The 14,496-nt window shown below is 37.5% G+C and overlaps 2 protein-coding genes across 5 annotated transcripts in view; one reads left to right on the plus strand and one right to left on the minus strand.

The window, feature by feature from the left end:
• Nucleotides 1-3,328, minus strand: part of ankrd28b (ankyrin repeat domain 28b) — a 29,521-nt gene extending 26,193 nt beyond the window's left edge. For 2 of the 4 annotated variants that reach the window (XM_057833921.1, XM_057833920.1), the window contains exons 1-2: nt 3,089-3,325; nt 66-149 (exon numbers count right to left, since the gene is read on the minus strand). In XM_057833921.1, coding sequence (XP_057689904.1) covers nt 66-149; nt 3,089-3,115 — 111 coding nt within the window. In that variant the 5' untranslated portion in view covers nt 3,116-3,325. Of the gene's footprint in view, nt 1-65; nt 150-3,088 lie in introns of all 4 variants that reach the window. The other 2 variants (XM_057833919.1, XM_057833918.1) reach the window with 2 other exon arrangements.
• Nucleotides 3,329-3,439: 111 nt separating this feature from the next.
• Nucleotides 3,440-14,496, plus strand: part of hdac9b (histone deacetylase 9b) — a 57,110-nt gene continuing 46,053 nt past the window's right edge. Inside the window, exon 1 of the mRNA XM_057833925.1 lies at nt 3,440-3,586. The gene's annotated coding sequence lies outside the window, so the exon portion shown is untranslated. The remainder of the gene's footprint in view (nt 3,587-14,496) is intronic.

Genomic DNA, 14,496 nt, shown 5'->3' on the forward strand with positions numbered 1-14,496 from the left:
ATAAAAAAACAAAAGATAAAAAAAACAAACAAAAAAAACAACAACAAAAAACCAGTACAGATTACCTGAACATTCACATCCTCCTTTTTAAAAATGAGTGAGCGTACTTCATCAGGGTCCACATTGAAAATTGCTTTCAGCAAAGCAGGCTGTGGAAAGAGAGAGCACCATTTAATCTAAATTTTATCATGAATGCAAACATATGGGCACTTGCATGCATCCGTGCATTTGTTCCCGATAAGTGAAAGCATTGCAGTGAAACACACAAAAACAAATCAACCCCACAGACCCCAGCCATTAGAATGTTTTCGGGATCTGCATCCTCAAGAATCACTAGATGCACACCGAACTCATCTGTTCATTGTCATCAACCCAAAAAAGATTGAGGGATTTCAGTAGACCCAAAATGGGTGTTATTAGCAAATCGAGTAAATAAGGTAAAAATACTGAAAGAGGTGCTCTCTATTTTAAGATGCACATTCAAAACAAAATTATGACACATAGCCACAAGATGTTCTTTTGTGGCACAGTAACATAATGAAGTCTACACATGGTGACAGATGGAGATCAAATTGGTGCCATAGTTGGGGAACGACAAACAAAAGACTGCACATCTTCGTTTCTTTGATAGAGATGAAGAGTTGACACTGAAAGGTCCAGCTAAGACTTTTTACATTCTTAAATGACAAAAGATAAAGAGCATTAGTACGTTGCCGGACGCCGGTGTTTACACGAGTGTTGTTTTCGTCACCAATAACAACAATGAAAATATTTTGTCGAAGAAGAATTTTTTTATGATGATGACGAGATATAAACATGGTTTGGGAGACTAGAACATAACAAGACCAATGCCATTTTTCGTGTGACGACCCGACAACGAGACGTAAATGCTACATACTTTCTGACATATGTTCACAATGAGTGACATTTTCATATTGTACGTGGAGCACGTCAGCTTGCATCTTAGCAGTGTTCGATATGTTTGGCCTCTCCCTCGCTCTTCTCACCGGAGTTTAGGATGTGTCTAAAGCTAGACTGCGCTCTAGCTTGCTTGTTTTGAAACACAGTAAGATTTGTTTTCTTATCTTGTCAAGAGAGAATATGCAATGCTGCTTTAGCCTTTAAAGGTCTGTGCTGAGTGATCACAGACACAAAATGTAACTCCTACTGTTAGCATTAACGCCAAAATGGCAAGCGCCTTCTTAAAACACTGGCCAGTCGAAAGCAGAGCCACTTGGCTTTCTGGTCAATAAGTTTAGAGGAGAGCCAGTAGGCGAAATGGCATTCAGCCATTAGCCCACTTTAGCTGTTTTGTTTGGTAAATGAGCAGTTACTGGGAAATCCTGATTGCTTTCAACTTCTGGCTAGACTCTAGGAAAAGAAAAAAAAAATCTCAAGACTTCCCAGTGTTAACGCTCGGACAACATTTATTTACATACAGTCCGTAGCTTTCAGGTGGGTTTAACTGAAAATGATCAGATGTACTGCTTTTCCAGCTGAGTGTGCATTATCGTCACCAAGTGTCTATGTTCATTCGAAATTTTGGGAAACCTTTATTTTTGAAATAAAACTTTAGAATTTTACAGACGAAAATATTTTGAGTAATTGTCAACTAAGACTAGACAAAATTTGTATTAGATTTTGTTGACTAAAACTAGGTGAAGACGGAACACATTTTGAAATAAGTAAAATATGACTAAGATTAATAAGTATTTTCATCAAAAAGACTAAGACAAAAACAAAATTTAAAAGGGCTGCCAAACACAACACTGGTTTACACAAAGTATCAACGAACAGTTTGCATACAAAGCTACCAGAAATAAAAGTTGCCTTAAACCAGAAAAAACTCTACTGAGGCACTGGATGGGTGAGTCAGGGGCCTGTAAAGAGGAAGAGTTTGCCTTGTGTCTGAAAGCTTGACAGAGAAGTTATATTAGGCCTTCATTGGCTACGTTTACATGCAGCTAATATTTAGGTTTTTAAGATATTGGTAATATTCCGTTTACAAGTGCAGTGTCGTTAAACTCATGAGCTGTCATAGACGAGTCTACACATCAGTCTATGGTTTCTATTCACACGTTAATAGATCGATAAAGTCCAGGTATTCTGAATTCAGAACAAGTCCAGGGTTATTAGCTTGTCTTTCACCATCACTTTTAACACAAACGATCTTGCGCTGGAATCTCCCTTAATATCTGTTACAAAGATCAGTTCGGGCCAACAAGTGGGTAGTGTGCTTTCTCTACTGATGCTTTCTGTTTGGGACAAATCCACGTTTTGTTTCCAGCTGTGCGGTCCAACTACTGCCACTGATTTCCTATACAGCAGCAGCACAACAGCGCAGCTCCTTGCCTCATTCGGGCCTTTAATACGGTCACCATGGAGACAGCCCTTTCTAACATAAGATCATTAGAGCACGAGATGAGGGGCATTATTCAGTTTCATAACTGTTTCATCAGAGAAATATTTGAGTTATTTAGTTGGCGTGATGGCACAATATCCGCCCACAATATATAGAACGTACCTCATTATTCTTTTAATTCCTTTGCAAAGATATGCTGCAATGGCGCAGTTATCATGAAGGGAAAATAATCAACAGCTACAGAGGGACCCCACAGAATGTCACAAGCATTTCAACGTCACAGACAGAACTGTAACTCCGGTTATGTTGCCATGATCCGTTTCTACAACAGCATTTATGCGAGTCGCTTACTAGAAGCAAGCTTCAAAACAACTAAAGCAATGAATAATTGTTTCAAACAGCACTATAACTAGTCCAACTCTAGCTCATGAGCGGTGAAGAGGTGACAGGCAGATATGCAATCCTGTTAGCAAATTAGGTTAGTTGAGCATGGGTCTTCATGCATAAATGATCACCAGTACAACAAAAGCGCTTCTTTGGTATTGGTTAAACAACTGCGATGTCGCGGATGAACGTTGCGAATCCAAATTTAAGTGCAGCTTTGCACGAAACAAATGGGAAAAGCGATATTCCCTGGTAAATTTCGCTGAAAACACTGAAATCTTTGCTAGCACTAGCCAGTCAAAATATGTTCAACTCCACTCTCCCTTTTGCAACAGCTCTTACCTGGTCTCGAATTTTGAGAACCACCATATTTCTGTGGTTTTAAGTGTTTTCATGCAGACTTATTAAGTGCTGGCTGTTCGTCTCCTTGACAAAGAGCAGTGTTTGATCTTGTTGCTGTCCCTGCCGCTGGTCTGCTGGAGGCCTAGCGTGACGCTAGCTTAGCTACCATGGCCTCGATTGCATGCAAGTAGCGGAAACTCCATAACATTACCGCCGCCATATTTCGCCTCCGAAAAACAAGCATTTTCATTGGTCTAATATTTTCCTCTGTAGAAGAAAGGAAGCTATTGGCTGTTGCTCGGTGACGCGCTATACCTTTTTTCCATTATGGTTTGACAGCACGTGCGTTGTCAATTTCATTTTTGAAGATGTCCTACAACTTGCTTGCTACCAATTTTTTTTTAAATAGATTTCCCTGCATAATGTCTAAGGAGGACAAACAGAGATGAAATAGGTAGAAGAAGGGAATTTCCTTAAAGATGTTCTAATTAAATTTGGGTGAGTGTTATCTTATGTTCCCTTGCTAAGAAAAAACTCCAGCAAATGATGGTTTTCCTACCAGCGAGACCAGTACCAAAACAACATATCCAGCAAAGTTCAGCTGGATTTGTTGTGTTTTGGTAGCTTAACCTGTTAGTACAGAAATCACTACAGTATATGGTGGTACTGTATATTCTTATCAATTATATTGCCAGTTTAAAACCTAAATTGTAAGTTAAGTATCAGGTTCAGAAGCAATGTTACAATTGGGAGGAAATTAATACTGTAACATCAATGAATTCTAATACTGAAATCGAATGGATTTATGCAGATGCTTACGTCTACAATTCAGTTTTCAATTTGTTATGAAAAGATTCTCTTGTACTGTTCTATAATACACTTTCAGATAGACCGAGCGTGGTCGACTATTTCCCTCTAGTGGCCATTGCGTGAAATTCATACAAATTTTGTAAAGTAGGGTCATTTACAACCATGTCAGCCTCATAGTTCCTCGGTTTACCTCCTGAGTGGTGTCTGCATGTTCACTCCGTTGCTTGCGTAAATTTCCAAAACGTGCGTTCAGTTCAGTTGAAGACTTGAAGACTAAATTGTCCATAGGAGTGAATGATTGTCTATGTGCCGAATGACTGACTAGTGATCAGTCAGTCCTAGTTTGCAGGGATAGGCTCCAAGTTTAATATTGGGTTAGTTTAGGGTTAAGTTTTCCAAAATATGCCCCCTTTTTAAACACTAGCTCTGTTGGCTAGAAGTAGACTGCTGGAACACTAAAGGGTGGGAGGTTATCCCTGAATTGATCATTAAAAAAAAACAATTACTTTATAGTGTGGTCCATAAAGTGAACTATGGAGTTTTTATTCTCAAGGAGTAAATTTGTTGTACTCTCTCTATCAAGTCTGCCATCTGCAGCAAAGGTGTGCTTATTTTCAGTAATCACATATTAAGTAGGGGGGTATAGTAAGCGAGTGGGGCTCCAGCGAAAGAATGTGGGTTATCCTCAACATGGGCTGAACTTTCCAAAGTCTCATGTTTCAAGGCGTTCAAGGGCAGGGAGGGCTAAGGGGAAGCTTGTGGCAACTATGCTTATAACTCTAAGGGAAGGCAGTAGGTCTTTGCTACGGGTTAAGTCCTGCTGATCTGCTGCTAAAAACCTAGTGAATGTAGGCCATAGTAAACCTCACTAAGAATACTCTAACTCTAAAGGATGTGGAGCAGAAGAGGGTTCCCAGAGATTATGTGAAAGGAACTCTATCATTAGGTTGCATGTTTTGTTAAAAAAAAAAAGATGAAAATAAAAAATAGTAATGAGAATTTAACTACTTTTATAAAAGTTTAAAAAGAAGTAGGTAGGTGGGAAATTGGATCTTAATTAAATGTACTGCTGACAGCAGAGTTCTTTATCCCAAGGGTTTTCACAAAATAGTTTCATGTCACAAATATCAGTATTATCACAATACGATGCAATTTAAACTAAACTTGAAAAGCAAAAACAATCAAATCAGCAGTCCTGTTCGGAAACTGTAAACAAAAGATTTCAAATACATTTCCATCCATGCAAGAGCCCCCCAAAATGATGTTGTTGCACATATTGTATATTATATTTTCCCCGGTTTAAACGGGTTGATATATGTAAATGATCTGTTTTCTCCTGGTTCATTTCATGGCAACAACATGCGTCACAATAAACCGCACAACATGGCTTTTAAAATTAATTAGTCACAAGAATGTACAAATGGTGTAGGTTTTCTGTTTGACCTAGCATGTGATGACTGAATTCTTTTGACAGGCTAAGTGACAACAAACCAGCAAATAGCCAAGTCAATTCTAAAAGCAGAACAGAACACACATTTGAAAAAAAAAAAAAATAACACCAACCTGTCCTATTCATTGCTGGCTCCCTCGCTGGTACAGGCTTTCAGATGTGTGCACATCAACATTAAGAACCCTTTTCAAAATAGAAAAAATATATTTTGGACTTTGTGGTCATTGTTAGCAGGCTCCTTCACACTTCTGAAATAAGATTTTCTAATATTAGCTTTTTTTTCTGAAATTGTTAAAAATTAATGGAGGTTGTGGCATCCTGCATGATGTGTGGCTCATCACAGTAACATGCATGCTGTTCTCTGAAATCCCACTGTACCCTTGTTCTTAAACATCACACTTGAAAGACTGAGAAAAAATGGATGGTGAAGTTCTAGAGTGGAAAGTGTTGTCATTATCATGCACGTACCATCATGAAGGGGAGGAAATGCAGCAATTAACAGATATTGTAGATTTTACGAAGGATACATATCTCATAGGGCAGAATGGATGAACTTGTGTCAAAGAACATGTTGACATTTGATGAGTGGTTCTGTGGGAAATGTGTAAAAAGAGAACTCTTGTCCTCATAGAGAGGGGACATTTGCCTATACTGATCCCAACCATAAATTAAGAAGAGCCTGGCAAGAATGCTTTGAAGTGACAAATAAAAATGTGAGACTGAACAGCTGTAGATTTATAACAATGAAAAACCTGTATATAATTTGAACAAATAACTTGGTGCTTCACTTTTTTTTAACCAAAAGTCCCACAAGTGGAATGTGATCATTTGGCATCAATGCAAAGTTATAACTGCTCAAGAAGTGTAGTATAAAATAAGATAGAATAATTAAAATGATAATAATAATAATAAAGATGATTTAGTTAAAAAAAATAAAATAAAATGTAATGCTCATTTTTAATTGACTCTCTCAAAAATACCAGTATTGCTATCAGTTTGGAGAATGCAGTAGGAATGGAAGTCACATCATGAAATCTCAGTTTACTGCAATGGGAAAATCGACCACCTGTTGACGTGTCATCAAAAATGATCTCATAATGCAATTTGAATTTTTTACTTCCCGTTTTCTTTTTTTAAGAAATGGGAGGAATTTTCCTATACTTTTCTTTGGCTTCTGTTTAGACTAAGCATAAACATAATAATCAAATGCAAAATACAGCCATGCTGCTCGCACTCTAACAACATGCAGAGTTTGCATACAAATACTGAGCAGCTCAGCTTCTGATCAGCAGACATCAAGGCTAGTAAGATACTGTAGTTAAAAAAAAAAAAAAAAAAAAAAAAAAAAAAAGAGCAGAATAATGCAACAGTGGTATTTAAACAGCCAGATGAAGCTAAAGAAGAAGGGGAAAAAAAGAAAAATAATAAACAACAGGCAGCAACAACCATGTTTTTAGTTTTTAATATTTTAATAATATAATCTAAATTAATATGATTAATTTTTAATATTTAATATTTTTCTATTTTCACATGGTTCCAATTTGCGCTGGTTTAAGTTTTTAATTTCCTATAAGATAAACTCTTGATGTTGCATTTCTGTTGACGTTTGGTTTTATTTGTTTTGTTTTTGTGAAATTTAATCCGTCCATGTTGGCACAAACCAAAAGAATGATTTGTTTATTATTTTCTTCCTTTGCCGTTACCAAATTTAACCTAGGTACATATCCCAGACATGTCACATGATGAAAAACAAGGTTTATGCGGCACCGACGTAGTCCCGTAAGTGACCAGTAGGTAGCAGTTTATGTCCGTCTGGATGAGTGTGCGCTACAGGTGCTCGTTTTGAACAGATACATAGATTTACAGATGCCGCACAAACATCACCAAGCAAATCCTTCTTCTCATCCAGGCATGGGACAAGGACCGTTGCTTTTGAAAAATAGTCAGTACTGTACTTGAGTCAATCGGGTTCAAACTTCCTCATAGGCTGTTTATTTATGTATTTTTCTTATTTTATTTCATTTGTTTATTTACGTGTAACAAGCATGTTCTTTTGGTGAACAGATCTGGACCCTTAGATTTTTTTTTTCTTCTAAATTGAAATGTTGCACTACGGTATTTATAGCACCGTCGTCATACTGGCGCAGACACAATTTGCCTCCTACACGACTTCTAAATTTAACACGAACCGGTCAGACCCTGCACTCAAGGTAGCCAGAAGAACATTTCTTTCTGTTGTATACGATGGCATTGTGATTGTAGAAAATCAAACCATGATCTCCATGTAGGTTAGCTTTTAAATGTAAATGTAATGTAAAATGGCAGAATACCACACAGACTAATGTGTTAAACGGCTTGTTTTATTCACACTAGTCATAAAAAAAAAAAATAAAAAAAACATTTAGGAGGAAAAAAGCATGATTCTTATTCAAAATATACAGTAGCCTAAATGTAGCGTCCAACACCTGCATTGATTCATTAAAAAAAATAATTAGTATGCATAAATTTGGGTGACAAACGTTTTGCAATTGATAACAGGTGGTTCTATTGAGCCTGAACATCTTCCTTCACGAGCTCTACAAAGTAGCACCGGGGGGGAAGTTGAGGTTTTTACTATTACTGCTTTCTCATACAGTTCCGAGAAAATCTGAAAATAGACACTTGCATACGAATGTATGACCTCATTCAACACACCAGTGGTGAAAGAACTGATTCAGTTTATCACCTCAGGTCACAAACTGTTTGGCAACGGTATTCAACCAAAATGAAAGGCGGTCCAGTTCAAGAAAATTGTTAATTACCTCTCTCTTCTTTCCCTATTTCAGTCATTTTCTGAACCTTCTCCAGTGTTATTTCAATCTTTCCTCTCTTTGACGCTGAAATGTTGGCTGTTAAGTGTAATGTCAGCGAGCTCCTCACATTTCTCCAATTGCAACTTCTTAATCAACCTTCTAACTCCACAATTTAAGATGATCAAGATAATTTGGCAACACTATTAACGTGCTATAAGATGTCTGCAGAGGCTCCCCCATTTCACCTAGCCTGTGGAACCTCCTTGATGGTCGCTCCGTGATGTCAGTATGACAGCGTGAGAACAGCTTCTGCCTCACATTCAATGTTTTTGAGGAGCTAGAAGCGTTTCAACTAACTCACCAGTTAAAATGGAGATTGGGCATCTATCACCTTCAATGGCAGCTAATGGTTCAAAGACTTGAGATGAGCCCATTGACTACACACTGAAAAGCAGAGTCAACTAAGGGCAAATAAAACCACTTAACTCGCATGCGATTGGTCTTCGCTTACTGACACTATTCTTCAGTGGTTCACATCCTATTTACATGATAGAGATTTCTTTGTGTCAATTGGAAACTATCAGTCAGAACGAACCAAATTCACGTGTGGAGTCCCTCAAGGGTCAATTCTTGGACCACTCTTATTTAACATCTATATGCTTCCGTTAGCTCAGATAATGGAACAGTATGACATCTCCTATCATGCCTATGCAGATGACACACAACTGTACATTTCTGTGTCCCCACATGATTATAGTCCCTTAGTCTCCCTGAGTAAATGCATTCGTCAAATCAATGAATGGATGTGCCAGAATTTTCTCCAGTTAAATGTGGAGAAGACAGAGGTGATCATTTTTGGGCCAAAAAAGGAAAGGTCAAAGATAAGCAGCCAACGTAGCACAATGTCACTTACAGCTACAAATCAAGTCAGAAACCTTGGCGTAATTATTGACTCAGACCTAAAATTTGATAGCCATCTAAAGTCCGTCACTAAATCCGCTTATTACCACCTAAAAAATATAACCAGAATTAAGGGGCTTCTGACTCAACAAGACATGGAAAAACTTATGCATGCATTCATTTTCAGCAGATTGGACTACTGCAACGGTATATTTACAGGTCTTGATAAAAAATCAGTCAGGAAGCTGCAGCTAGTACAGAATGCTGCAGCCAGAGTCCTCACAAATACAAGGAAGCTGGACCACATTACACCGGTTTTGAAATCGCTACACTGGCTTCCAGTGAGTCAAAGGATAGACTATAAAATACTACTGCTCGTCTACAAAACACTTAATGGCCTTGGACCAAAATACATGCTTGACTTGTTAGATTCCTATGAGACATCTAGACCCCTAAGGTCGTCTGGAACGGGTCTTCTGCATGTTCCTAGAACAAGAACCAAGCAGGGTGAGGCAGCATTTAGTTATTATGCTCCTCACCTCTGGAACAAGTTACCCGAACGTCTGAAGTATGCTCAAACTGTTAGCTCCTTTAAATCAGGGCTAAAAACGCTTTTGTTTGGCACTGCATATCCATAACTGTCTATATATTTCAACCTACCTGCCTTCTATTCCTCTTGTGCTTATCTCCATTGCTGATTTCAATGATTATTAGTAGTAGTAGTTTTTGCTTTATTTTTATTTTTGTTTTATTTTTATTTATTTATTTTTATTCTGTGATTAAATGCGATCATTTGTCTTGGTTTTTACGTTGTGTTGATTTAAATGTGATTTTTATGGTCTTCATGTGATGTAAAGCACTTTGAATTGCCTTGTGTTGAATTGTGCTATATAAATAAATTTGCCTTGCCTTGCCTTCGCGTTTTGTCCGCCACAAAACAATGGCGGCCAAGGCCTAGAGTGGCTGTGGAACTTAAATAGAAGTGTCAGGTTTTTTGGTCTTGATTGCTATCTGTTTTTGGCTGGGTCTGTATGTGACAGCTTCTGGGTCTTTGGACCCCTGTCCACTAGTTGGGGATCTCTGCTATATGGTATGCATTTCCTCCTCAAAATAAGTTCAGTAACCAGTAATTGCTAAATACCATGTACATTGTAGGATTTCTAGTACACTTGGAACACAAGGGAACAAGTCAAAAAGTGTGACTAAGAACAGTTTCATTGCAGATATATGGTAGTTGGAGCTGGGCAATATGCCATTAAATAATAGCTAATCCCCATCAAATATGTATTTATTTTCATCCTTTAATGAAAATAGAGGTTTCATGTTTTACTGTGACCGATTTACCGTATTAGCCATCCAGTCCTATTCCCCTCATATGTTAAGGTTCCTTATCATCGTGTACAGTATATTTTTCCTTCTTCAGCAGGTACAACTGCAACAAACGAGGTGAATCGGGGAAACTCCAGTAACATACTAGAGTAAATTGCTGTTTTTTGAAACTTCGTTAACAATACAGCTGTTCCCAAGGGTTATTACGGCCATGAAACTAGTTATGGTCTTATTTGGATAAGAGCGGGATAACTGTAAAACCAGCATTTTTTTTTTTTTTACCACCCATTGTGCCGGTCATTCCTCCATATTCTTCCTGTTACTCAAAATACCACTCTCACAAGTAGCTAATATGTTGGAGGATCAACTCCAGTGTGGCTAGGGTAAAATGTGCGTTTCCACCACCAAAGGTTTACCATTTGGGTAGGTGGCATTCCATGCAAGAGGGAGATGTTACGTCTGTATGACATCATATCAAGTGCCGCGTAAACATCCAACTAAGTAAACACAATGGAGGATGATCTTTTTTCCTTCCTCGTCGGTTCTGGCCTGTCACAGAAAAAATCAAGACAAGCTGGATGTGAGTGAGGAAAGAATGTAAGCAGCAAAGACTGACTGGAACAATGACAGTGGCAACGAGAATGACTTTGGGAGCACAAAAATGGTGCTTTGCGGTAAGCTGAATATTTAAAGTGCTTTGAGTATAATGTGAAACATAAATATAAATCTTACACTGATTACCCAGATTTTGACAGACGGGTAAAATTTGTCCCCTATAATATAAGAAAGGAACGCGGCCCAAAATTGTTGTGTCTTGCATGTTTTCTACAGGTCATTCACTTACAAATGGTTCGGGCTTTGAACCAGGCGAATGAGTGCATGGGATGAAATTTGTGCCCAGCTTCTCAAGCTCAAAGTTAATATTTTTTTAATTTTAAAACCCAATCCTTTCACCTGATTCTGATCCTCGGAAAAATTAGGTGACTGGCTCAACTTCTGATCACGTGATTGGATCGGTGACATCTTTATTTGTGAAGTTTGTTGCCTTTTCACTATGTATAGTCCTGTGAAAAAATTAGGACACCCTATGGAAGCCTGTGTGTTTTCTAACATATTTGGTCATATGGATATTTAATATCAATTTTAACAATCTTGAGAGATTCAAGTAACAGAAGTAAACAATTATAACTGTAAAAAAAAAAAAAACAAATTCATTACTTTCTGTAAAATGTAATTTCATTTATTTATTTATCAATTTATTTATTTTAAACCAGTCCTGTTCAGCTGCTTGACACGGAGAATGGAAGTCTATAAGTATCCGGTTGGTCTGAACAGTTTTAATGTTTGACATTGAGAGTATGACATATTTTCATTGTTATTATTCTACATATCTCGTTTATTACGACAAAGCAGCGAACAAGAAGGGGTTATGGGGAACAGAAGAAAAGAAACACAAAATGTAATTTTAAATAAATGCAATTTTTGTTGAGGAATAAATTAGGACACCCCCACATTCAATCTCACTTCAAATGGCTAAAATCACACAAAAGTGTATCACATCAGGTCCACATGATAAGAACATCATTACCCAGTGTTTTGAAGGAGGCTTGCCTTTTTTAAACCTCTCATTGAGTTTGGAGTGCCCCCTGACTGTTGAAAACAGAGAAAACACCATGGTGAGATCAAAGGAGCTCTCTGAGCCCTTCAGAAAGAAGAATGTAGACGCTTATGAGTCTGGTAAGGGATTTCAAAAGATCTCAATATAAAATTAGCCATTCCACTGTATGGAAATTAGTCTAAAAGTGGAGGACATTCAAAACAACTGCCGACATGCCCAGGTCTGGTCTTCCAAGCAAGTTCACCCCGAGAGCAGACCGCAAGATGAGAAGTCTCCAAAAACCCTTAAATGTCATCACGGGTCCTACAGCAGGCTCTTGCTGCTGTTGATGTGAAAGTGCATGCCTCTACAATCAGAAAGAGATCTCACAAGTTTAACGTTCATGGGAGGTGTGCAAGAAGGAAACCTTTGCTTTCCAAAAATAACATGAGGGCCAAAATGAAGTTTGCCAAAGTGAATGTAGACAAAGACCAGGACCTCTGGAATAATGCTCTTTGGACAGATGAAGCTAAAATTGAATTATTTGGACACCAGAACAGAGGGCATGTTTGGCGTAAACCCAATTCAGCTTTCCAGGAAAAGAACCTCATACCAACTGTGAAGCATGGAGGTGGAAGTGTCATGGTTTGGGGATGCTTTGCTACAGCAGGACCTGGCCAGCTCACCAACATAGAATCCACCACGAATTCTATCGTGTATCAGAGGGTGCTTGAGGAACATGCAAGATCATCTGTGGAAAAAATTCAAGCTGAAGCGAAACCTGACCCTGCAACATGACAATGAACCAAAACATACTAGTAAATCCACCAAGGACTGACTGAAAAGGAACAAATGGAGAGTGTTCTGCGTTTTGGAGTGGGGCAAACTTTCTTCAGATTGATGTCAAAGACTGGTAGATGGCTACAAAAAGCATCTCACTGAAGTTATTTCAGCCATAGGGGGTAACACTCGCTATTAGGTAGTAGGGTGTCGTAACTTTTTCCTCAGTTAGAACATGCATTTTTGTTGATATACAGTATTTGGTTTAATGAGTGAAACGATGTTAATTTTTGTTGCTTACCTGCAATTAAATCACGTTTTCCCGCAGAGATAATGATAAAGAAAAACAAGATCAGACATTGGTATACTAGTACAAACATTTCTTAATAAAGAACTGAATATTTCATGGGGTGTCCTATATTTTTCACATGACTATGTCACATAAGTGTTACGGGAGCCTTCAAACTGCACTCGCACTGTAGTCATATTCTATTATAACCACTTATGAATGAGTCCTGGATGTACAGTAATCTGTGAATTTAAAAAAAACCAGGCCTGGAGGTTGAATGTAGCCAGTCAGTAGAGGAAACCAGAACCAAAGTTATTGGCCCTAGGTGAGAAGTAAACAATTATCAAAAACTATAGCATACTGCATGTAGGAGAAACACTGTTCCAAAGCCTACATGCAGTTATTATTCTTATTTTCTGAAAAACGATTCATTTAAAGCAGTAACCGGCCCGCCTCCACATTTGGTCCGGCCCCCTGAACAATTTTTTTTTTCCTTTTCTTTTCAATAGTGTTATTTATTTCCTGGCTTTTTTTCTGTGAAGAACCCAAAGAAGGTTATTTGGTTATTATCTATTTAATTAATAGTGTTATATTATATTATATTATATTATATTATATTATATTATATTAAGGCTGTCAAACGAATAATTTTTTTAATTGAGTTAATTACAGCTTAAAAATTAATCGTAATTAATTGCAATTCAAACCATCTATAAAATATGCCATATTTTTCTGTAAATTATTGTTGGAATGGAAAGATAAGACACAAGACGGATATGTACTTTCAACATACGGTACATAAGTACTGTATTTGTTTATTATAACAATAAATCAACAAGATGGCATTAACATTATTAACATTCTGTTAAAGCGATCCATGGATAAAAAGACTTGTAGTTCTTAAAAGATAAATGTTAGTACAAGTTATAGAAATGTTATATTAAAACCCCTCAATGTTTTCGTTTTAATAAAATTGGTAAAATTTTCATTCAAAAAATAAACTAGTAGCTCACCATTGTTGGTGTCAATAATTACACAGTGCTCATGGTGCTGAAACCCATAAAATCAGTCGCACCCAAATGCCAGCAGAGGGCGACAAAACACCAAAAAACACAAGTAACAAGTGGACATTACACTGTGCTGTCATTTTAATCTGTTTGAGCGGGACAGGTGTGTTAAATGCGTCAAATATTTTAACGTGATTAATTAAAAAAATTATTTATCGCCTGTTAACGCGATAATTTTGACAGCCCTAATTATTATTATTTTTATTTTATTTACTTTTGTTCCGTGAAGAATCCAGAAAGAGTGTGGCTTTCTGTAAAACAATAAATTTTTACATTTAGGCACTCCTTCAATCGTCCCACTTTTTCTGTAACAAACTGACCCCGGCCCCTCATCAGAGAAGGGAAAAGTTATGTGGCCCTCACAGGAAAAAGTTTGGGGACCCCTGATGTAAAG

Source organism: Corythoichthys intestinalis, chromosome 4 (genome assembly GCF_030265065.1).
Source record: "Corythoichthys intestinalis isolate RoL2023-P3 chromosome 4, ASM3026506v1, whole genome shotgun sequence".
NCBI lineage: Eukaryota > Metazoa > Chordata > Actinopteri > Syngnathiformes > Syngnathidae > Corythoichthys > Corythoichthys intestinalis.